Below are 25,039 nucleotides of genomic sequence, written 5' to 3' on the forward strand. Positions count from 1 at the left end.
ACAGATTTGGACCTTATTGAAATTTGTTTTGTGTAAATTGTTAATAATTGAGCAATGGGAAAATAATCGCTAATTGAAAAATGAATCGTTAGATTAATCGAAAAATTAATCGGCAATCGTTTGGGACAGCCCTACTCATGTTACAACATAAAATTAAATGTGGGGGGCCCTGTTGGCTCACCTGGTTGAGCGTGCGCCCTAGGTACTAAGGCTCAGTCATTACTGCAGCGAGTCTGACTCTGACTGACTCTCTGACTCTCTCTCTGACTCTCTGTGTCTCTCTCTCTCTCTCTCTCTCTCTCTCTCTCTCTCTCGAAATTAAACGTTGCTATAACTGAGAAGTCTGTGAACTTGTCAATCTGCTTTTTTTTCAGCTTGAAAGGCTATATGGTGTCTTCCTCATTGAGAGGTCAGTCTTAGTTTACCGTATATTGAGATCTATTAATTCACCAATATTCTGTACGTAGAAGTGTGTGGTGGCCTCAGCCTCCTTCACAGCCCATTCTGCTGAACACAAGCAATCCTTCACAGACACAGCACTGGCCCAGCAACTAGGCAGTTATTACCAATGAAATGATTTGAATGTGGTTAAAATGTAATGTATAAAGAAAAGTCTCAAACTAATACCGTCCATACTACCCATAAGGCCACATACAGCAACTGAAATTATTTTCCTGTATTAATGGTTCAGGTTCTGCTCTGGTGTAAATAAGGTGAAGTTGGTCATGTAGAGAAGTATGTGTCTGTTGAGGAGACTTCTCCAAGACGCATCAAAAGGTCAAGAGGCCAGTAGGCTTGCCAAGAGCAGCATGACGGTCAGATGAGCAAGCAGCCTGCAGATGGGATGTCATGTGGAACAATACTACAGTGCCAAGTAAGTTGATGCCAAAATTCTGAAAACACTTTTTCAAAAACCTTTTTTTCTGCATGATATAATTCTTCCTGATCTGACAGGGGCAGCATATACGCTTATAAGTGTTCTAGTCTAGCACACACACACACTACCAGCACGGAAGAACAGCGCCTCATCTCTCTATCTTAGCTTAACGTTAGCACTTGTTCCAGCAAACCTCTGCATAACGTCAGTTAAAAGTCAACTTTAACCAGCTCGCTTCTATGTAAAATAATAATAAAAAAAAAAAACATACTTGACTTAACATACTTGCTGTTTGGGAGTTCTAGGTGAACTCATGGAAGACATTACCATATACTAGCTGTGTGGTGATGCCAGGCTTCAGGGCAGCAGGCTGAGGGTCCACAAGACTGACTTTCTCTCCAGTTTACATGTAAATCACGCTCTCCTACCTCCCTCCCCTCAAACTCCCCCACTCCAGGCCAAAACAGTGACAGGGAAAAAAAGAGAATCGTGGAATTTCACTAGTATTGGTATCAACCTACAACTACTAAATTTCTGGTTCCGAATTAGAACAGTTTCCAAAATGCCAAGAACTGGGTATCCGTGAATTTTTTTTCTTTCAATTCTGCTTATCGGTACATCAACAACTACAAATGGCGCTCTTTCTAGAGTAGACGACGCTGTGCAAAGCAAAACATTTTATTTTGTTTAGGCAGTATGGGCAAGATGAATAAGTGTTGCAAGGACCTGAGTCAACCGTGCGCCATGGACCGCAGCTTTTCTACTCCGCAAATTAAACTGTATGAAATTAATTTACAGGTTCCATAAACTGTATAAAGTGAATTGTGAATGAATATGAATTTTGTTGGACGCCCAGATAGCTCAGTTGGTAGAGCGGGCGCCCATATATAGAGGTTTACTCGTCAACGCAGCGGGCCCGGATTCGACTCCGACCTGCGGCCCTTTGCTACATGTCATTCCCCCTCTCTCTCCCCTTTCATTCTTCTTCTGCTGTCCTGTCAAAATAAAGGCCGAAAATGGCCCAAAAAATAATCTTAAAGAATATGAATTGTGTAAAAGTTTTTTTTTTTTTTTTAATGAATCAAGCATGTGATCCGTTTTCACCCCCGCCCCTCAAAGTTTCAGAACCAGAAATCGTCAAGAACCGGAATCGGTAAGCAAATCAGTATCGTTAAAATCCAAATGACCCTACACATGATCCGCGGCAAAACTGAGGTAGGGCGCAAAGCAGAGAGGCAAAGCGCAGCGCAGGTATACGTTCTAGAATTGGTTGCGCCTTGAAAAGGTCAGCAGCAACAAGGTCAAAGTTGAAATAATTTGAACTTTGACCACAGCGCTCGCTGGCGATTCCAAGCAGCGAGTGACGCCAACGACAGCGCTGCACGTAGTTGGGCGGCAGCGCTCTCCTCATAGGAAAACAATGGAACGGACAGCGCAGAGCGGTTTTACCGCGGCTCATGTGTAGGCGGCTTAATTGTGACTTTCCATTTCTGCTGTGCAATCAACATTCATTCGAATTACAGCTCCAAACAATGGCGTCAGTTCAGTCAAAAGGGAAACTGATCAAACTCAGAAGGCAGGTGTCAGTAAGACTATAGATCAAACACTGAGTGAAGCCTATTATGACACTGGTGAAGTAAACCTGCAGGACTGAGGAGACAGTGTAGTTGGCAGCCTGTGTCTCAAGCCACAGACTGAAGAAACTAGGAAACTAACAAGGAGGACACATCGGGTACCAACATCCCATTCGTGGTTGGATATTTGATCGGGAACAGCAAAAATGTAAAAGCACAAAGAGTGGATTGCAATCAGATCAAAATGCATTTCAGTCTGGCCTACATTGGGATCAGATCTCCAACCAGGTGTAAATGACATCTGATCTGCCCAACAAGATCATAGGTCGACTCGAGCTGTCTGTCAAAAAGCTACAGATTAGCCCTCCTTCTGCAAAGCAAAAATAAGTAGAGCCCATACAGCAGGGCCACTTCCCTGGACTTGAGACACTCCATGTGTACTGACAAGTCCACCAGCTCTGCTTACCGACTTTGTATTATTGATGACAATGCAGGCAGAATCAAGATAACAAGAACATTTGACACCACATGTAAATGCAAATGCCTGTGATCATCAGATGTCATTGTCCACACTTTAGGCTAAATTGTAAACACATTTCCCTTCTGACACATCTATATGTTTATGTCTACATGCGCAAAACCAAATAAACTCCACCAAATGCAAGGCTGTCTCGTGCACACTGCAATACATTTCCACAATGTAGGCCATTGACACGTCATGCAGCAGCCACTAACTGTACCATTTAAAGGACAATTCCGCAAAACGAACCTAGGGGTTATTAACAGATGTGTACCCACTCTGTCGCTCTATGGGACATGTTTTCATGCTAATCCAATGTGTTTGTAGCTTGAAAGAAGCTAGCGTGGACCGCTGATTAGCTTACAGCGCTAGTATTCGGGGCACAGGGAAAGTAAAAACAAATCGCTATTTAGACCACTAAAAAGGCTCAAAATATCACCAAACTTCAACGGTAGCATAATGAGGGTCCCTAAATGTTAACCAAAGCATTGAGAACTTTGTAAGTGTACAGACAGTTTATTGAACGAAGAGCTGCGGGAGCTCTGTGAAAGGGCTACGAGAGAGAGAGAGCTACCGGTAGTCAATGCCGCAACACAGCCTCGTACCTCGGGAAACTGGTGGTGTACCTGCGGACATTGTGAAGCTATGGCCACCGAACAGGAGTGTCTGTGTTGCACGGAGTGGGACCTGTTGCGTCGCGACACCCAAGACACGCAGTGTTTTGTACAGTCTGAAGTTGTCCTTGAAACTTTTTTCCATGTCCCGAAAATACATTGGAGACGGTGACCCAGACCGGAGGGACCAGATGGACAGTTATCCACTGAGTAAGTACACTAGACAAGTTATGCAGAGTGCGATTATTTCAGATATACTGAGCAAATTGCTTTTGATTTTAGTTTGTCTGTTATTAACCCCTAGGTTTGTTTTGCGCCGGAATTGTCCTTTAAATGACTGCAGCCGACACGTAACACAAATGTACACACATATTTACTGGGAAGATGCATGGGTGCAAAGGTCAATCTCAGGATTTGCATAAATCAATATTATATCATTCAACTGAAAACTGCAATCAAACCTAAACCATTCGTTTACCCAGCTCTACAAGTCACTGATGCCCATTTACAACTGCCTTCAAACAGCTTCACATTAGCCATGTCAACACTTTCATGTAACACTGCAGCAAGGTGGAGTTGCATTTGTAATTTTAATCTTATTTGGTACACATCAGTAATTTATTTTAACAGTTGGCTAAATTGCTTCTTAATTTAAAAGAGGTCACTGTACTTTGTAATCGACTTGTAATTACTTGATTATTTTTTGGTAAATGTGTTCACATTTAATGAGGAATATGGGCTTACAATACCAGCTGTTAACAGTTGCTGACAGCTTTAACTGAGAGATTCCAGCCTTTAAAATATTGATCAACCTCGCTATTCATTCATCCAACAACTACCACAGACACAGTGCTTCCTTGTGGCGTTTGATGCAGTTCTGCACAGCCGTGTGGCTTCACGTCAAGCTCCATCTGGTCCTCCCACTAGCAGGGACAGAGTGCCTTGGGAGGATATCAGTGGGTTTCTGATGCATCATCACAAGCAGAGACGGAGAAGGAAGGATTCAGACAGGGAGAGGATTTCGTGCTCTACTTAGCACACTGATGAGGAGCCCGACCAGAAAAGCATCACCTCCTTGTTCACAGTGTAGGAACACAACGGCACCACATTACATAACACTGGCTGAAGCACCAAAAGGGGATCTGCACTCATGTGCCAGACATGACTGATTCTAGATCTAACGAAATACTGATGGTGAACATATTTTACATTCCAGCCCTCCATCTCTACTTCTTGCCCAGTGGGACAAATTAAAGAATGATCCTGTTCCACCAGCACTGAGGCCAGCTTAGTGTATCAATGAGCACGGTTGCTGATGGATCAATGATCCACCAGGAAAAACAACAACACTGGACTTCAGAGGGTTCACACCATCTACCCTTCAGAAAGAATAACCCCACACACATCTCAGCTAAAACTGACATTCGGAATAATCACGTCAGGGATACAGGGATCAGCTGGTTCTATGTTAATGTTGGTAAGTTTCAGTGGGTAGGAAAAAAATGTGTCTGCTGAGGCAGCCTGAGTGTTTGTTGTGGACGTATGCGGCTTGAGTGGCGCAGTGTGCCGGGTGCTTGAGGCTGAATGAAGAGGAGGAAGCCCTTTGACTAATCTCTGGGGAAGATAAAGATCTTACATGCAGGCTGAACACTGTGTGCTTCTAGAGGACTGGTAATATAGGCGCTTGCTCATACAGAACCGCCTGCACCAGTCAGCTGCTACAACAGAAAATCCATGGACACTTGCTTTACAAATATGAACTCATTCTGACAGATTAAAGTCTAAAAACATTGCAAGTAATGCCTACATTACAAAATATATCTGTTTCTTTATTGTTTCTGCATTATACAGCCAAACAACTTAACCCGTTGCTGTGCGGGCTACTTAAAAATCAATTTCTAAGTCATCACATAATCACATGCTTGTGGCTAACTGCAATATATTATGGGCTAGGGCAGGGCAATATATCAATATTATAATCGATACCGTGATATGAGACTAGATATTATCTTAGATTTTGAAGAATCGTAATATCGTTACATGGTAAATTTAGTCTTTTCCTGGTTTCAAAGGCTGCATTACAGTAGAGTGATGTCATTTTCTGAACTTACAAGACTGTTCTAGCTGTTCTATTATTTGCCTTTAACTAGGGCTGAACGATTTTTGAAAATAATCTAATTGCGATTTTTTTCCCCAAATATTGCGATTCGATTATTTTTTAAGCTTTTTGTCTTCTGTATTATTCAACAAAGACAAACAATAAATCATTTTATAGTATGAACAACACACAATTACACACTAGACAGTTAAAAAAGTAAAAATATAGTATATACACACACACACACACACACGTGTATTTTTTTTTTTACAGTGCACAGAGAGGAGCTGCCTGCTGGAGGCAGTGAAGTTGCGTGCTGCCGAGTGCAGAGAGGCTATCGTTGCGTTAGCTAGTTGCTGGTGTTCTTGCCATGGGATTAACTGTACTAATAAAACTGTTGAAACCCCGCGGCCACGCTGCTGTGAAAGCTCCCCGAACGTCATTTATCAGAGTCTGGTTGTTACCCCTCTCAGTGGCAGCTCCTCCACTCCATATCTTTATAACGGAGCTAACCGCTAACCGGAGCTAACCGCTAATCAGAGCTAGCTAGTAGTTGCCAACCGAGCCTTCAGCTCTGCGTGTCTGTATCCATTAACTGCACGTATGGACTCGAACCAGAATAAAACCCTTCATTTTATTAAAATGGCTGTAAAAGTTTTAAACTACAACTCAGAGTTGTTTGAATGACAGAAATCAGCTCAAGGTACAGTGTAGCGTTAGCGTGCTAGTTGATGCTTTCTCTGCGGAGTGCAGACTGATTTGCTCTCGCGAGTCATGTGACCAAATGTACGATTAGGAAATCGCGTTTTAACATATCGCGATATTATCGCAAATGCAATTAATCGTTCAGCCCTACCTTTAACCACTTAGTCATTATAGCCACAATATGATGGTTATTTATCTAAAATCTAAATGTGAAGATATTTTTGTGAAAGCACCAATTGTCAATATTGTCGCAACATTGACATCGAAGTATTTGGTCAAACATATTGTGCCATCTGATTTTCTCCATATCGCCCAGCCCTAGGCTAGACTTAGCATTACACCGCAACATTTGATTTGCCACATCACACTGCATTCCTGCTGTGGAAATTCTACGGCACACTCGTGATCCAACAGGCTGGCAAAAAGAACAACTTTGCCTAAGAGACCCAGCAGCTCTCCACAACAATGGATAAGACTACATCTATGCAAAGTTCCCTCAGAATGCATGTTGACAGTACATAAGAGAGACACTTTACAAGTCCTCTACAGTTTGAAAACAGCTCTGAGCAGCAAGCCTCTGTATCTGTCCATCTTTACAGGTCTCATGCACACATTGTTTTAACATGTGCACTGGACAACAATAGCACAAAAACCAAACCTAAATATACCCAAGTAACTATATCCTTAGTTAGATTAAGGACCTAAACATCAGAGATGTCAATGTAGAGCTGGGCAATATAGATAAAATGAAACATGTCGAGTTTTTTTGAGTTTCGAGTGCCGCAGGTCGGAGTCGAACCCGCGGCCTCTGCGTCGAGGAGTACACCTCTACATATGGGCGCACGCTCTACAAGGTGAGCTACCCAGGCACCCATGTCAATATTTTGGTGTTTTCACAAAAATATTAAACACGAGTGTTTTGCTAAACAATCACCAATAATGTGGATACAATGACTAAGTGGGTAATGAATCATCAATGAATTATCAATACCTGATATTTAAAAAAAAAAGACCAATATCAGCCCATTCTGACGAAAGTTGCTCTTGTTATCTGCTGTAGATATGTTCCAGACTCATCATGAGCATCATACTAACCAGTGTACAAACTGAAACATGATGCACAATGCAAAAAACGATGCAACTTTATAACAAACACGTTTACATTGTAGTATACTATTATAACGCAACGTACATTGTATATGATAACATTAAGCACAGACTTATGCAGCATATTTTGCAGAGTAGTGTTTAATCAGCATGACCTAAATAGCCCAGACTTTTGCGTTACACAGCAATAAGACTGTCACACTGTCTCATTGTAGACAATAACGTTAGTCACAAGCACTGAAAAGACGAGGCGACAGCTCAACATCCACTGAAGAGTACAGGTACTCGTCCATAATGCAGGATCGATAAAACTGTTCGGTGGGTTGGGGGGGGCAGTGGAGGCAATATCGCTGCCAGCTAGCCGTCTATACCGGCGTTTCGTTTCTCTCCACACGATAATGGTGACGTTTGGAAACCCGGTGTTAGCAAATGAGTGAGATTAAATCTTAATTAGGCAACCTGCAACATGCTACTGTATCATACACACACTTGACATTTCACGGGATGCTGTGGAAGTTAATGATAATTGTATATTCTAATTTAATGTTGCTGAGACGCTACGGTTTCCATCCAGTGGCAAAGTAGCGGTACATAATAAAATGACAAGTCTCACACCGACACGCTAGTAGCAAGGTAACGTTAGTGTTAGCTAACTTATAGTTACGTGTTTCATTTGCCGGTGTTTCGTTGTAACTAACGTTACTGATAAACGGTAACGTTAGAATGTAGTAGTTACTCTTTATAAACTTAACTACTAACCTGCTGACGTTAGTATTTCAAGAAGCAATCACATCGGCTAACACATAACTACATATAGTACGTAGCCCTAAGCTAACAAAATTTAACAATTAAAGTTAGCTAACGCTACCCGTTGCACATGAAGTGATATATGAAATTAACCCACCCCGCCGACAAAGCTAGCGGACCCGCTTTAGCTAACGTTAGCTAGCTAATGTTACCCCAGACGTCTCTAATGTGTTGAATGCTGATCTCTCAACAGCTAGCTAGCTAACTTAGCAGTTTATGCTAACTAGCACGGTGTTCACTTCCAGTACGTCAAGTTACCATATATACAGACTCCAAGTCCAAAATGTGACAAATTACGGTTGCTTCGCTTACTTGCAACTACAAATACAATTCGGCAAACTCTAGTATCCTGCAGGGTGCATTTATTTCGAATTAAATACCAACTTTCACAACCGGTCCATGCTGCTTGGCAGCTGCCCGCCGTGGGGTAACGTTAACTCAACATTTTTGGTGGACACTACTCGGGATATCCGTTTAAAAAGTTGATATTTACTAAAAAATAAACACTGTTTGGTGATTTATATTCATGCCGAATTTCGGAGCGTTTCCGGCTTATTACAACGGAGCTGAAACTAAGTCATAGTGTTTGAATTATTTACATTTGCCCATTAGCTACATTGTTTGAGGTTTTAATAGATTTGACGTTCTTCCATGCAAGAGTGGACGGACGTACAGTCGCTAGGAAAGAGCTAGCATTAGTTAGCGGCTAACCGAACAGACAGCTAGCGGCTAGCTAGCCACCTTGCTGTCGAAACGAACAATCACGTTGTGGGGGGGGGTGTCTTAAAAATGTAAAACATTCCTTACCTCCCACTCGGTACATGTTGGCCGCCATTCTCTCGTAACCTTTATCAAAAGCAGTCCCAGGGTATTCCCTGCTTGGGTAGAAAAAGGTCGATGGGGATCTATTTTATTCCTTCATTTATCGTAGACACCCCCGCCGTGAAACAAAGCCGGCTCCGGACACAACAAGCCGAGATGTGGCGGGTAAAAAGTTGAAAGTTTCAGTTAGTAATGTTCCGGAGGTTATCCCCAAAATATGCAAGTCTTTGTTTTCGGTCCCTCCGACGACCTTCCTCTCCTCTTCCTCACTCACTCACTCATTCACACACAGCTAGCCTGTCTCTTACTCCACTCTTCCTCCCATCCTCCGCTCCCAGCTTCATCCTCCTCTTCTTCACCTCCGCTCAGTTCAACACACACACTCGCACACAGAAAACACACACACTCACTGGCCCCCTTCGTTCGTGCGCAAATCGTCATCTTCGGAGATTGTCGACAATCTCCGGTATGTCACAATTAACTTTTTCACTGGCCCTGGTTTAATATACAACCTGTTTAGAATATAAAATATTGCCTAAACTCACACGCATGACTAAATGTGTAAAACCTTGTGTATGTTATAATGGCAAAAAGGGATTCTTATCTTATGTGTTTTTATTCTCCACATATTAGGCCTACCAACACACATGCACAGAAAGTTAAGCTGTTGCTAGATCTAGTCAAAACAAAGCACGTGCACGCACACACACACACACACACACACACACACACACACACACACACACACACAGTAGAAACAAAGAAAACATTTCTCCTTTAGAATAAAACCCTGAAAGCACCAAGGAAATTAGAGAAAGGAGATTAGTATGGTGGGATGTCTTTTTGAAGTCAAATAGGTTGTGTACTGTAAAAAGGGAAGTGCAATAAGACCTCAGCCTCCATCTTTTTGCTCTGTAGAAAATCAATGCTGTGTTTTTTTTCTACTTGTACTGTTTTGTTGGGTGGAATTTCCCTTTTTGTTTTTTCCTCTTTCACTAATTGTTTGTGTAATGACTTACAGAACATTACACATTTTACTTTCAATTTCAAAAAGTTTGAGTAGCTGTCTCATCATTTTTATTGGTGCTTAATATCACACGTTGTTGATGAATTTCAATGACTGCCTTATAAGGTGAGAGGTGCCAGTTCACCTCCTGGGCACTGCCAAGGTGCTCTTAAGCAAGGCATCGAAACCCCAACTGCTCGGGGCGCCTGTCCATCGACGGCTGACATCTCTCCATTAGTGCATGAACAGGTACTGAATGTGTGTATTTATTGTTATTATTATTATTATTATTATATATTTCACAGAGGTGGAAAAAAGTACTAACATATTGTACTCAAGTAAAAGTACCAATACTTTGATGAAATATTAATCAAGTACAAATGAAATTACCTATCTGAAAAATGACTCAAGGAAAAGTAATAAGTAGTTCATTTAAAAATGTACTTTAAGTAAAAGTTACTTAGTTACATTTAAAAACATTTTACATTCCAAACCTGTTTTGTTTTTAATTAAAGAAAAATCTATACAAATGTATAAACATCTACATTTGCTACGGGTTGCTAGTGCTAGACAAAAATGAGCAATGCCACGAAACATGTTGTTTTGCTTATTGGCAATTTGCTATTAGTCATGAAAACTTAATTTGAAGTACCAATGCACAAATACTTACCAAAACATGCTTCTGCAGATTAGATGTGGAGTTATTGAATGCTGCCAGTTCAGTCACCTTTGGCAGACACATCTGGCATATGATGATACTACTGGCCCTTTTGAATTTAAAGAGAACTAGAGAACTTTTCCCGCTTCGGTCCCCCTACAGGTTGGAAGCGGAATTGTCCCATTATGTCTCATTCGAACTACAGATCCGCTACCCCCGCTTCCAACCTGTAGGGGGACCGAAGCGGGAAAAGTTTTCTGGTGTTGCTTTAAATGAAAAACAGTCTTTCAAATATGGTCAAGGATTTTCGTCGTTTTGGGCAGCAGAATTCGATGTTTCAGCTAACATTTCTACTGAAACTGATCCACCTCCATCTCGTTCTCAATCTCCTACAGAAAGACTTGGCGCCTGGTAGGCAGCCTAGATGCTGATCATTCCTCACTGTAGCGGTTCCGGGCGCGAAAACTACTTGAAAAATACAAAATACACAACCAAACTACTCAATACAGTAACGTGAGTAAATGTATTTTGTTACTTTCCACCTCTGGTATTTCAGGCCTGTGTGTAATGTGTACTCTGACAACAGAGTGAAAACATTGTAATTTCCCTTGCGGGATTAATAAAGTATAAATTATTATTTATTATTATTATAAATTTGACTCAAAGTCACAATCTTAATTTAGTATCTGATCATTTCTTTACCATGATTATTTTAATTTCATCCATTTATTTTTATTTTCCTGGCAGAAATAGGCTTCCATATAAAGAGGTAAAACTTACATCTCACAAAAAAAAATAGACAAAAGTCTGAAGAAAATAAAACAATTTTGTGTTACATAAATATTTCTTTTCCTTTCCTAAACCGTTACTCAACTCACTTGCAAGTACTGCACTTAAATACGATTTTGAGAGGTATGTATTTCCATTTTGTGATACTTTATACAACTCCAATACATTTCAGAGGGAAATATTGCACTTTCTACGGCACTACGTTGCACAAAAACAGTTCTATAAATTAAACTAGCTAAAAAGCTACACCATTAAAATTATGCTTTCATGTGTTGTATATACATACATGCATATAAACAGTAAAAGAGCCTTGACCTTTTTGATTAAATAAAAGCATGTGAATAAACTCAACATGTCTGGCCCTTGATGTGATTCTTAGTTTCCAGTGTGGCCCTTAGTGAAGTTGAGCTTAACACCCCTGACCTAAGATCAATGAATGTAACTTATAGACTTTTTTCAGATCTAATGACGATATTTAATTGACTTCTTTAGCAAGTTATGTCTTTAAGCTTTTTGAGAGTTATTTATTTACGATCTGCTCTAGCTTTTCCAACGTTTTAGACACAGATATGGTGATAATAACGGTCCAAAATGATGTGAAAAAGAGACACATAACTACCACAAAGGGACACAAACTGACTACAAAGAGATGCCAAATGACCACAGGGACACAAAACAACCCCAAAGAAAACAGAAATGACCAAAAAAGAGACAACACGACTACAAAGAGACAAAATGTACGGGGAAATTGTATTTTAAATAAAAAAATGTAATTCATGAGTCCGACTACATCTTTCACCACCGAGGGCATCCTGACCCTGAGATTTGAGACCACTGACTTACTTACCTGTTATCTTCTCATATGAAAAAACTTGTATCAGCAAAGCTTGTTGTGTAAGTTCATTAACTGAACTGAATTGGAGGACCGACTGTACTTGTGGGGTTCAGTGTTAGGGGAACATGTGTTTCCTTAACACACAGCACACAATTCCCTGAGCAGCACTGCCCACTACTGACACTTCACACACATTACACTTTCCAGTTTTCAGTTATTTATTGGGAGCTTGACCGATACAACATCACAGTATTCCCAATGTTCTCTTAAATATATAAAACTGTACTAAAGTAATCATTTTCAAGTGTACCGATCTACTGTTAGAGAAATTAATTAGTCAGAAATGCTGAGAATTGATTTCATTGGAACAGGTTTGTCACAGTCTGATGCAAGCTTTAAAAACAGCTTCAATTTTAGCTGAGATGTCAACCAAACAATCCGTAAAATATTAAAAAATATATATATGTAAAAACATTATGCAAACATCTTTATAGGCCCAATGGCGTACGCAACGATGTAGCACTTTGGTAAAGTTGATAAACGAGAAGGATGAAAAACACAAGGAATGTTCACTGAAACCCAAGTCTTTGTCACCATAGAAGCCGTGTTCTGTCCCAGCAAACATAGATGACCACCTCTGATGATCCTCACCACACGTCCAACACAATAACAAAGATGATGTGTTAAGGCAGGGGTCAGCAACACCAGTGGCTCCCTGGCTTTGACAAAAAAAATGATATGGAAATAAATCAGGGCCTGTGCAATATCCTCTCTATGGAAGAGGATTAGTTTAAAGTCAGAATTCTGAGAATAAAGTCAGAATTATGACTTTCTTTTTAAGTAAAAGTCAGTTTAAAAAAAAAAAAAAAAAAAAAAAGGTCAGAATTCAACTTTTTTTTTAAAGTTTTAAAACAAAAAGTCAGAATTCTGAGATGAAAGTCTGAATTCAGAATTTTTTTCAGAACCCTAACTTTAAACTCAGAACTCAATACATTTTTTCACATGTGGCCCTAATCCTCTTCCGTACCTCTCATAGTGGATGATCTCTTCTTATATTATTATTCCTATGGGACAATAAAGTTTATCTTATCTTTAATACATTTTTTGTTTTGACATATTAGTTTTAATTTATCATTGTTGTAAGTGATTCTTACATTCTCTGATTGTGAAAATATAAACTGAATAAAAAGAAGAAAAAAATGTTTTAATGTGTCAGTTGACACAGTCATTGCGTCGTAGACTACGGACGTCACTGATGGCTTGGCGCCTTTTCTTTTACCGAACGGACCGATTCCTTGGTGGCCAGTCTAGCTAGGCTAGCAATGGATTCCATATCTTTTTTCATATATATATATATCAGAGGAAAACAGGAGTTAATCGTGAATGGACAGATTTGTTTGCCTTAAACGCCAACGCTGCTGGCCTGCCAGTATGTTTGATCTGCGGCAAGAAATTGGCACAAAAAAATAGTAGTATATTTAATGGTACAATATGTAACATTTCTGCATTAAAATGTCTAAAAATGACTTTACCTATTTTATATTTTGTTGAGTTGTCTACCTACACTATCCCGAATGTTTCGGACAACGTTCAAACCCAGAGAACACGGGAAGCCAGATGATGCGTTCGAGAGTACAGTTGTCACAGTTGCTTGCTCGCTAACTGGTCAACTAACATTACCAAATGTAATTATGTGGAGGAAACGGCAGCTATTTTATCAGAATGACATGAATAACCGTGACTAAACATTACTAAACGTAACGTGGATAAAATTGTAATGGATAAACCCATCCGTGAACAGATATATTTGAATCGTCAATTGTGTTAAACAATGAAAACTACAACTCCCATAATCCCACGCCACTTCACAACGTCATCAAAAGTCTGCTTTTACACCCATAGTTTTGATTGAGAGACCCCTAGTGGCAGAACATGACATACAGTATTGTACGTTTAAGAACGGGATAAAATCCCCCTAAAAATGGAAGGCTTAAATGACTTTTGCGGCTCCGGAGAGATGTGTTTTTGTAGTTTTTTTTTTAGCTAAGAAAGGCTCTTGTGATAGTAAAGGTTGCTGACCCCTGTGTTAAGGGAAGAAACATACTGTCCAGTTTCACAAGGATCTACATGATAACGGAGGTGTGTAAGTGTAAATGTAATATCGACTTCCCTCCCCGAGAGGCTTCCTCGACACGTTCAGTATGAAACTGACGCAGGCGTAGCGGCGCAGAAGCCTGGCTGAGCCCATAACTGTGGCTGCTGTCCACTGACTAACATGCCTCTCCCCTCCGTCACTGGTAACAACGCGTGGGCTCCTTCCTAGCTGGTGGCAGGTTCTGGAGAGCTGGTGGAGGTGGAGGTGGAGGTGGCCGAGGCCAGTCTCTCCCTTCTGTCGCCGCCCCCGCCTCCCATCACCCTCCACTGGAGGATGCAGGTGTCCTTCCCGCCCATGGAGAGCAGGTGGGAGTCGCTGTGGGTGAAGCAGACGTTGGTGACGTGGCTGCCGTGGCCCTCGTACTTGTGGCTCGGTGCCTGGAGAGGAAAGAAAAAAAGAAAGAAAGAAAGAAAGAGAGAGAGACTCATTCCTAGAGCTGTAACAATTCCATATTTCCTGTACAATTAATTGTCTCAGAAATAATTGCGATTAACAATATAATTGTCTCTTTCAGTCAAACTTCTAAATTTTTATGTATTACTGTATTACAACCGCTCAGGGCGCTGGTCCAGCACTGGCAGCCCACTCACTCTGACATCTCCCCATTTGTGCATGAAAAGGTCCTGAGCATGTGTGTGTGTATTTCAGGCTTTCTAACAGAGTGTAAATTCTAATTTGCCCAATGGGGAAAGTATAAAATAAATGAAAAAGGAAAAAGTCTGAATTTCTATCACAGGAAAAGTACGTCTGGCTGATTTCAGCAGTGTGTGCATGAAGTCTGTGTGTTCACATTTTTCTAAAGTATGAGTGCGAGTCTGCAAATACATGTTCCTCATTAAATCTGACCTGGAGACACAGTATGTCAAAGCTGTCTCTCTCACACAGCTAGCTCTCATAATATAATGACTGCAATTATCGGATATTTGAAATGAAAATTACAGTACTACAATATTCTCCTGTGCCTACTGTAGGAATCACTCAGCACTCACATTTTACTGATGGTGCCATCATTATTGTAAAACACATACTCCAAAACATGTTTTTCCTCTTTGTGTTATGGAAGCAGTTAAAGAACAATATTTGCTTTGCGTGTAGGAAGGTTGCCTTGTAAAGTGTAAAGAGTGATGTGTGCGAGCGGTACCTTAGGTTTAGGACAGGGGTACTGGAAGAGGTGGACTTTACAGAAGTCGTCAGCCACAGCCACCACCCTCTCACTGTGGGAGCGACACAGGGCGTTGATGTCTGTGCCGTCAGAGCCCTCCATCCACACACCTGGAACACCACGGCAACACACGAAAAAATAACTAGGACCACGATCACACTGGGCGTCTTTTTTTGACAAGAAAAAGTTTACTAGGGAGCTTTTGTATTTAAAAAAACAAAACAAAAGCTGGCAGCATTTTGGTTCCAAAAAGTAGCCAAGGGCGTCTATTTTTTAAAATTTTTTCATGTATCCTACTGGCTGGAAGTTCGGGTGTCACATGGGTTTTGTCATGTGAAACAATCGCATTGTTTTACAGCCAGTCCATTAATAACTGTGTCTGATGGTCTGTGCATTGTAGTGGATGGCAAAGATCAAGTACACACTTTAAATTCTTAATTTCTTATAGAGGTCTCAATTCAAGAAATCGTACCATTGAGCAAACGGACCATTTTTCTCTAACCTTTAATCTCTTATAAAGGGCTTTACAGAGGATTAACAAAATATTAATATAAAATATTGCTGCAATAGAAAGCAAGTGTAATAAAAGCAAAGTAAGATATTAACTCAGAGGACAGAAACAGTAAAAGGTCTTTACATGAAAGTATGTCTATACACATAGCAGCCTGAGGTATAAGGTCGTTTTCAGTCAGACAGTACTGCTTGGCAAACAGGCAGCTTACCTATTCAAGTCAACATTAATCTTTAACGGCAGACACACTGATGTCAACTTATGCAATATATTACCATATTGCCCATCCAAAACAATTCTTGACAGAGGATAAAATGATCGTCACAAGGCCTGTAATGATTACTACTTTTGTTGGACTATATATTGTCATTTTAAGACCATTTTATGCCACTGATATAAGGATAATATAATGAAATATATGAAATGAATGAACTTTTTAATTCTTAAAGGTCCAATGTGTAGGGATTTCTCCCATCTAGTGTTGAGATCATATATCGCAATCAACTCTCTCACACCACGCAGTTCAAAGTACGTATTACAGCTACAGTAGCCTTCACGCTTCAAAAAGCCGGTCTCTTGCTCTTTTCAATCTCCTTTTTTCTTTTTCTGGGCGAAGAAGAAGACTCCTGTTCCTGAAATGTGTGGTCCTCCATGTTTCCTTCTTCAAACTTGCCGGGGGCCGGGAAGCTACGATACCCGTTAGCAGCATTAGCAGCACCTGTGAGTTTATCATGTGACAGCGGAAACGTGAAAAGCGGAGCAGTATGTCCTGTATGTCCCTTACCGGCTAACGTATTTCAAGATGGAGCATGAATATGGAGCGTCTACCCCAGTTCAAAAATGTAAACTTTCAAGCCAAAAGGAATACTTGGAATTGATGGTGGTGGTAAATATTCATGAAAAAGGACAAGTTTGTGAACGGGCAACACAGATTTTGATAATGAAAAACTAAACACATTACACACTGGACCTTTAAAGATTCTTTTTAGATTTGGGCATTTTAGGCCTTTATTTTGATAGGACAGCTGAAGACTTGAAAGGGGAGAGAGAGGGGGAATGACATGCAGCAAAGGCATGCTGCGTCGAGGAGTAAACCTCTCTCTCTCTCTCTCTCTCTCTCTCTCTCTCTCTCTCTATATATCTATATATATATATATATATATATATATATATGGGCGCGCGCTCTACCAGGTGAGCTACCCAGACGCCCCAAGAGCATCTTTTGTTGCTATAACAACAGCTACTGCTACAGTATCCAAGAGGGCTAGATAAAACAAAGCAGCCGAGCGATCTAGAGCAGTGTTTCTCAAACAGGGGTACGCGTGACCCCTAGGGGTACTTTGGATTACTGCAGGGAATACGTGAGATTTTTGCAGAATACTAATTTAAAAATAATGTCATGCATAATTGCTAAAATAATTACACAATAATAATGAATACATATAGTGATGAATTCTAAACGTTTGAAATGTAACATTTTAACGTAGTAAATATATCACTGCCAGCGCTGTATTTTACCTCATACAGACGTTTTTTTTTCTACCAAAAATGTTTTGCCCAGGTCAGGGGGTATATTGAACAACATTGAAAAAAGTTTGAGAACCACTTAGCTAGAGAATGAACAGAGAGAGGGAGCATTAGATAAAACAGGGAGCAGCCGCTCATATCATATAAATCGCTGTGCTCCGACACTAGCAGTCTGTCTAGTCTAGATCGAGTCTATCTATCTATCGGCATCCACAACTCAAATATACTATTTAATCGAAGAATATACAACTAATCGATTAATCCTTGCAGCTCTAAAAATAACATTATTTACGTGATAACACATGAAAGTAGAGTATCTCACCCATGACATGGAAGCCCAGCACACAGGTATAGGAGGCCCATTCTCTGTCTTTGCTCTCAAAGCGGTTCCTCAGCAGTTTACACCCGGCTGCTATGTCCCCTGTCACAACACATTCATGGTCAGTACACAGTAGATTGTCACGCCGTCTGAGGATTTACATACTAATTGATACTTACAGTAAAGGATCTCATAGTCGCCTGAATTAGACATTATGTACTTTCCATCTTTGGACCAATCCAGGTGAGTTATGAAGCTGGAGTGGCCCTGATTGGACAGATAAATAGGCAGTGTCACATAATGCTCTATAACCCTTCTGGAAAATGTTAGAGGATAAGGAGGGCGTTATTCTAGATATTTCTTATTGTCAGCAAATCCCATGTATACACCCAAAACCAACAAAGTGTTAGTCCGCATCTCATCTGCGTTTGTTGAGGACTATTTTCAGCGGTGGATTAATCCACATTTGGTGTTCCAGTGAGTTTTTGGGGCAGCAGGATGATGTATGTGAGATTGAGTCAAAATAAACTAAAGTGTGTGTGTTCATGGTGATGAAGGAACATGTCACCCAGGGCGCACACACGCACGCACGCACGCACACACACACACACACACACACACACACAATTCTTGTTAGTAGATACATTCATTGTTGGTTTGGGTCTGCACATAATAAGCCAAAAAGAAAAATAGATGCAGACTTATATACTTATATACCTAAAATCTGGCAACATTCTTTACTTTGTTCAAAAAGAACTGAGTAGTTAGCATTAGCAGTGATGGACAGAACGGGCACCGAATAAAAAACACTTTCAGAAGTCTGTCAGACTGCACCAAGAGAAAATCCAACAAATGGGGACATTTCGACTTGATATTTAACTCACATTACATTTCCCGAAGCGGGTGTAGCGCCGGCCACTCTCTGTCACATTGTAGATGTAAATAAAGTTGTCATGGGATCCAACAGCTAGAAAGCTGCCATCTGAAAACACAAGAGGCCATTCATGCAGTTAGAGGGGATTTCCACAGTATATTTCTTTGATGCTTTATTTTCATTCAGTGCATTGGAATTTAGTTTAGGCTGATGTTTTGGCCTCTTCTTGTTGCATTATGATCATACTGAGAGTAGTTAAGACGTCTGACCTGGTGAGTATCTCATGACAGACAGCTGCTCGTTGCCATCAGTGGACTCAGAGACCACCTCTCTGGTCCGCAGGTCAAGGACCATCCACCTGTTAGTGTTACGGGGGGAAATCCATCAGTAAAGACAAGAGACTGGACAGCAGGCAGCTCTTCAGTCACATCTATGTAATGGCATAGACCAGGGGTCAGCAACATGCACACCATTGGCACGCAGTAGCTCGACCAATGGCACATCAATAAGTGTGCAAGAGAGTTTTTGGAAATGTTCCAATCGGCATGCCAAATGACCTCTTTCACCGCCATTGGCAGGAGCAGAGCCTGTTATTTACGGTAGTTGGATTTACTTTTTTGTCCCCATCTGCATTCCGCGAAAGACCCGCCTCTGATTGGCTAGTACTCACTGCCTTCTTCACAGAATGTGGCGTGAATGAAAAAAAAACACGGCCTGGCTTAATGCTGATATGGTACACATTAACAGGAACATTTTAAAATGGTACTTAATATTTAAAAGGTTGCCGACCCCTGGCATTGACTTCATGCCTTCTCTTCTGTAAGAGCCTATTCAGACCAGAAAAAGTGACGCGGCAGTGGGAGTGTCACTGAAATGGCCCAATTGTTTGACATCCTATTGTGTTATTTACCCCCCCACAAGTAGACTCTATATTTTAGCAATTGTTGTTTTCCGTCAGACCGTTTACAGATCTCGACATTTCCGACCGCTCTTGAAGGCAGCTTCATTTCACAGAGAAAGAGAGAAAGAATAGAGACGGAGGGACTGTGCTTTGTTGCTGCAGGAAACAGTTAGCTGTTAGACCAATTCCTGGGCAGTAAAGTGCTTGTGTTTTTTTTACCCTCATAGTGTTTAAATTTTTCATGTGGCAGCGATAAAGGCAATGGCGTTTCCTGTTTCCTGTACAGGACTCTCACACTGCCTCAAAACGACTGACAAGTCTGATCTCCGGTTACATGACTGGCCACCGCAGGGTTAAGTTGGGTTGCGTTTCTCCAAAAGTTGAATCCGTCTCAACTTTTGGCCGCAGGCCGCTCTGTGTTTTTTCAGCCCCCCACCCCCCCTCCCCCTGCACGGCCCCCACCACCACAGCCTAAACATACTACCCCCATTTTAAATGAATGGAAAGACTGCAACCTTCACCGGACCATCTGAGGACCGTCGCAGTTTACGTGAACACAGCCTAAATATAAACTAAGTTTCTTGCATTATATGGATCATTCAACATTTAGCTTTTTTTCTGAGAACGGGAAATTGACATCGACATTGTGTCTGCGTGTTAAAGCTGCACTCATCGATATTTCTATATTAACAATGTGTCATGTGTCTCTCGTAGTGGTGAACCACAGAGAATTATCAACAACTCTATGTACAGTTCCTCTCAGCTCTCTTTTTCCATCGAACATTCCCCTCTTAGAAACAAAGTGAACAAACATATTTCCCATATTTACACTTTACTTGAAGGTATCTACATAAGAGTGACATGACACTGTCATGAACGTGTCATAAACATTATAAACAAGTCATAAACATTTATGACATAGCTCTTCTTTTAGTAAGTGTCATTCGGTTTTTGTCATGACAAGTTAGGGTTAGAGTTCATGTGTTCATGACAGTGTCATGTCACTCTTATGTAGATACCTTCAAGTGTTACCAAATGTTATTATATGGATTATTGAAATGATTTTCATATACTTTTGGTAAATTTTCATACTGCAAATGTGTGTATCATTTTTGGTCATCATTTTAATACATTTCTTTTGAGCTCATAGCTTGCTCCAAAGATCCTCTATACTAAAGACAGCGCATTTCAAGCAGCGCCAACGGTATGAAACGGTACACACTTCCTGTCTCCTAAAGGGGCGTGGCCTCGTTAGAACGTTAGCTTCTCTGTGTTGCCAGATCTCGCAAGAGTTTGGTCTTGAGACAGAAACAGGCCTCAAACAAAAATGTTCTCCTGATGTGTCCGTCTGAAAAATGCCAGTTTAGTGTCAGAATGTTCTGGAGATATGTGGCTTGTTGAAGAATGGGTCCAATATATACTTTGGTGACTACGGGGCGAAAGAATCGCTCATAATCTGTGTTCACGTTCACATCTCCCAATGGAATAAATACACACAGGGCTGCCGCTAGTCTCCTAAAGAGGCGTGGCGGTGGCAGAGCCCACGGGATACAGATATAGGAAACTACTCTGAGTTGGGGCGTCTCGGTTCTAAACCGTCTCTGATTGCTCTAAGTGTATCGGTGCTGTATTACCTTCCTGTGCTGAGGCCGACTGAAACCACCGATCCATTCGGGCAAAAACCAGCACACAACCCATAATCCTGTCACACACACACACATATACACACACACACACACACACACAGTATGTGTGTCAGCACTGGAAGGAGAATCAATGTGTTTTATTCAAATATAAGGACTGTCAGTCCACTGTGGAAAGAATTGAGTGCAGGATGGGTGTGTCCTACCTCTAGGGTGATGCACCAGTCCAGCTTGTGTTCCTCTGCGTTCCACAAACACACCTGCCTGTCGTGGCCACAGGTGATGAAGATGCTCTGAGAGGGGTGGGTAGCCAGCCCCCACATCTCATCTACATGACCCTGAGACAGACACACACACACACACACACACACACACACACACACACACACACACACACACACACACACACACACACACACACACACACACACACACACAGAGATAGAGCCTTACTTTCTTTTTTGATACAGAGGAGTTATCACCACTTTCACGTTTCTCTGCCATGTTTCATTCATAAAATAGTGATGCCGTGGCGGCAGGAAAAACGAGAATGATAGCAGCTAGCAGCTGACCTGATGACAGCAAGGTCCACAGGAGGTTTGGCCTACTAAGTAGCCTGCCTACAATTTTAAGCGAGAACAAAAATATATAGTTTTTATACAGACTTTTGTATAAATTATATATTCTAGTGTATTATCATAATTTGTTTAACATGTGCACATATTTTTTTTTTACCTCAACCTCAAACCAGATGAAGACTTGCGCCCCCCCCCTCCCCCCCCCGTGATCTTTGCCACCCCCCTTAGGGGTGCTGTGTTTCTCTATTAACTATATTAGTTGTGTGATTTGCTTTTCTCAGGGTTTAGGATTAATTTTTCAACTTTCAGCTTCAAATGTTTGCTTCTCATCTACGATTTAGTTTTTCAAATTGACAAAAAAAAAAAAAACTAAAAACAATTAACACTGAACACACTTTAACTATGTGGCTTATTTAAATGTCTATAAGTTGTGCTTTATATTAAAGATGAGTTTGTTACATACAGTAAGAACAATCATGTTGTTCATTCTATCCAACATGTGAGCTTCTAGAGGCCTAGCAGGCCTTTAGACTTTGTGTTTGTGTTCTGTCTGGAAGTGGTTTCAGTTTCTCACAGATACAAATCAAATGTGGCCAGAAAGCCAAATTCCAGCGGTCAGTAGAGACATTGCTAAAATGCATTCTGGTGCCAGCTGTTGTCTTTAATCTGTTGGATGTAATCAGACCGAATAAATGTGGATACAAGATACTCGTTCAAAATAAAACACCCAGGTTCATGGTGATTTGGGCTGTCTTGAAATTTCACAGCGAGACACGCGATCAGGCACACGGAGAGATAGACCGACGGACAGAGAGACACGGACAGAGACGCATGCACGCACGCACGCACGCGCGCGCGCGCACGCACACACACACACACACACACACACACACACACATAGCTACAATTACCACCATTTTCCCCACTCATCCTGTCTCTTTCTATCGGAGGGAGGGGGAGAGAGAGAGAGAGAGCCGAGAGGAGAAGGATCACTTTGTGACCGGTGCATAGGCTAGAAATACGCGTCCGGTATAATATCTTTTCCTACTATTGCTTGGGGTTAGGCATTGACCTCGAGTGGTTAAGGTTAGGATAGCCGATTGGTCAGGGGATAGGATCTGAACAAATGGGCTTACGTTATCTTGCGTAAGCATGGATGCCTGGCCAATAGTAGTGTGTGAATTCTATTGAAGGGCGGGTCTTGGCGTGGCCATAGTAGGATTTGTAAAGTTGCGTGCGGTATGAATGGCCAGGCGCACGATCAGGCACGTATCTACGCTACGCTACGCCACACTAACTAACTAACTACGCGCCCGGTGTGTTCCAGCTGTTATTCTGAAATACAATCCTGCCCCGGTTTACTGTGTGTCATGTAGTTTGAAGTTTACATAAATACATTTGCACAAAGATTGTTTTGGTGTGGATTGCCCAGTGTTGGAGGTGTCGCCTTCTCTCTAATATAGTGGATCTAGTTGGTACTCGGCTTGTGGTGCTCCAAGCGCCAAAAAAATACATCACAAAAACACAACAGCAATGTCTCTTTCTAGAAGTCATGACAACTCACGCCAAAACTATCTAGATCAGGGGTCTCCAACAAGTAGCTCTCGAGCTAACGGTAGCTTGTGGATAGGTTGACAAACTGAGAGACAAATTTACCCCGATATTAAAAGTGAGGTAGCTAGCTTTGTGGGCCATAGACGTGTAAAGTGGTCATATTTTCTTGGACCGTGATGGGAATATTTTCAGTGATGTAGCTAACTATGTGGGTTAAAAGAAGTGTAAAATAGACATGAACCTTGACGTGAAGTTAAGATTTTTCATAAGCTTTGGCTAGTGCAATTTCAGCAAACAGTAGCTTTATTCAGCTTATGTGTGTTATGTAAATAAATGTAAGCGGTGTGATGCAAGTAGCTCTTGGCCACTTTCGTTATTTTAAAGTAACCCTTAGATGAAGAAAGGTTGGAGACCCCTGATCTAGATTGATAAATAAATAGCACTACAGGTAAGAGGAAAATATGTATTTTTCATTTTTGGGGGGAACTGTCCCTTTTAAAGTTACAATCCTTAAGATTTCCATGAAATCAAACCCAATTTTTGATACTATCATCTATCATGAGGCCTGTACTACAGATCAAGATCAACATGCCCTGGATTTCTTTCAGTTACCCAGCTTCACCTAACCTAACAACCGCGGTCCTGCATAAGCTGTGTCACGACGGTGGTTAACAACTAGTTCCGTCAACCCAGGGTTTCCCAATCCAGCGACGCGCACGTTCACATAACAGAGGTGGTGTTTGCACAGCACGACCAATCGCAAACATCTACCAGAGCTGCATATTTTATATAAAAGCAAACTATAATTCTACATAAATATGAAGAACACAAACACGGTTTTACAGGCAAAACGCAATACAGTCGCTGCTTCCTAAAACAGGAAGGACAGCTGGCAAAAAAAAGCCATCTTTCCTTCATTTACAGTAAATGCGTAAATTACAAGGCTTATCAATATCACTTCCCCATCAGTCAGGACCAAGATCTGACCATAATTACACTTGTGCTTTCCATAAACTGTCGTTGCTTTAGCCTATTATATTACCAGTTGCAACCCTGGCAGTGGTAAGCGATCGTGAGAGCAAATAAAAAAATATAAAAACATAATTCAAACCGATGTGTGGCATGGCAACACACGGCTCAAGAGGCCGACAAACAGCCTATATGTAACTCCCTCTACTGAAAATCTATATCTTTCATAAAAATACCCATCAGGGAATGTTAACGGGGTTGTCGGTCTCTAAATGTTTTAACTTTTCTGAGCGCATGTCTGTCTGTCTGTCTGTCTGTCTGTCTGTCTGACTCTCTGCGCACCGAGCTCCAGCTGATCTTCTAAGAACGGTGACGCCGTTATCAATCGAGTATTGATTGGTCAGTAGGCGGTGCTTTTACACTGGTTGATCTCT

The 25,039-nt window shown here is 41.2% G+C and overlaps 2 protein-coding genes across 6 annotated transcripts in view; both read right to left on the minus strand.

The window, feature by feature from the left end:
* The window catches only part of mta2 (metastasis associated 1 family, member 2), a 45,743-nt gene extending 36,210 nt beyond the window's left edge, over positions 1-9,533 (minus strand). For 2 of the 3 annotated variants that reach the window (XR_004895508.1, XM_031290479.2), the window contains exon 1: positions 9,110-9,532. Coding sequence is in view for 2 of the 3 variants with exons in the window: in XM_031290479.2 (XP_031146339.2) it covers positions 9,110-9,137 (28 nt within the window). In the remaining variant the exon portion in view is untranslated. Of the gene's footprint in view, positions 1-9,109 lie in introns of all 3 variants that reach the window. The other variant, XM_035993812.1, reaches the window with a different exon arrangement.
* Positions 9,534-14,443: 4,910 nt separating this feature from the next.
* Positions 14,444-25,039, minus strand: part of eml3 (EMAP like 3) — a 67,787-nt gene continuing 57,191 nt past the window's right edge. For all 3 annotated transcript variants that reach the window (XM_031290467.2, XM_031290450.2, XM_031290472.2), the window contains 8 exons: positions 21,711-21,842; positions 21,496-21,563; positions 19,230-19,318; positions 18,971-19,068; positions 18,266-18,353; positions 18,090-18,188; positions 15,709-15,839; positions 14,444-14,944 (listed from right to left, as the gene is read on the minus strand). In XM_031290467.2, the coding sequence (XP_031146327.1) occupies positions 14,732-14,944; positions 15,709-15,839; positions 18,090-18,188; positions 18,266-18,353; positions 18,971-19,068; positions 19,230-19,318; positions 21,496-21,563; positions 21,711-21,842 (918 nt within the window). In that variant the 3' untranslated portion in view covers positions 14,444-14,731. The remainder of the gene's footprint in view (positions 14,945-15,708; positions 15,840-18,089; positions 18,189-18,265; positions 18,354-18,970; positions 19,069-19,229; positions 19,319-21,495; positions 21,564-21,710; positions 21,843-25,039) is intronic.

The sequence above is a fragment of the Sander lucioperca genome, chromosome 17 (genome assembly GCF_008315115.2).
Source record: "Sander lucioperca isolate FBNREF2018 chromosome 17, SLUC_FBN_1.2, whole genome shotgun sequence".
Taxonomy (NCBI): Eukaryota; Metazoa; Chordata; class Actinopteri; order Perciformes; family Percidae; genus Sander; species Sander lucioperca.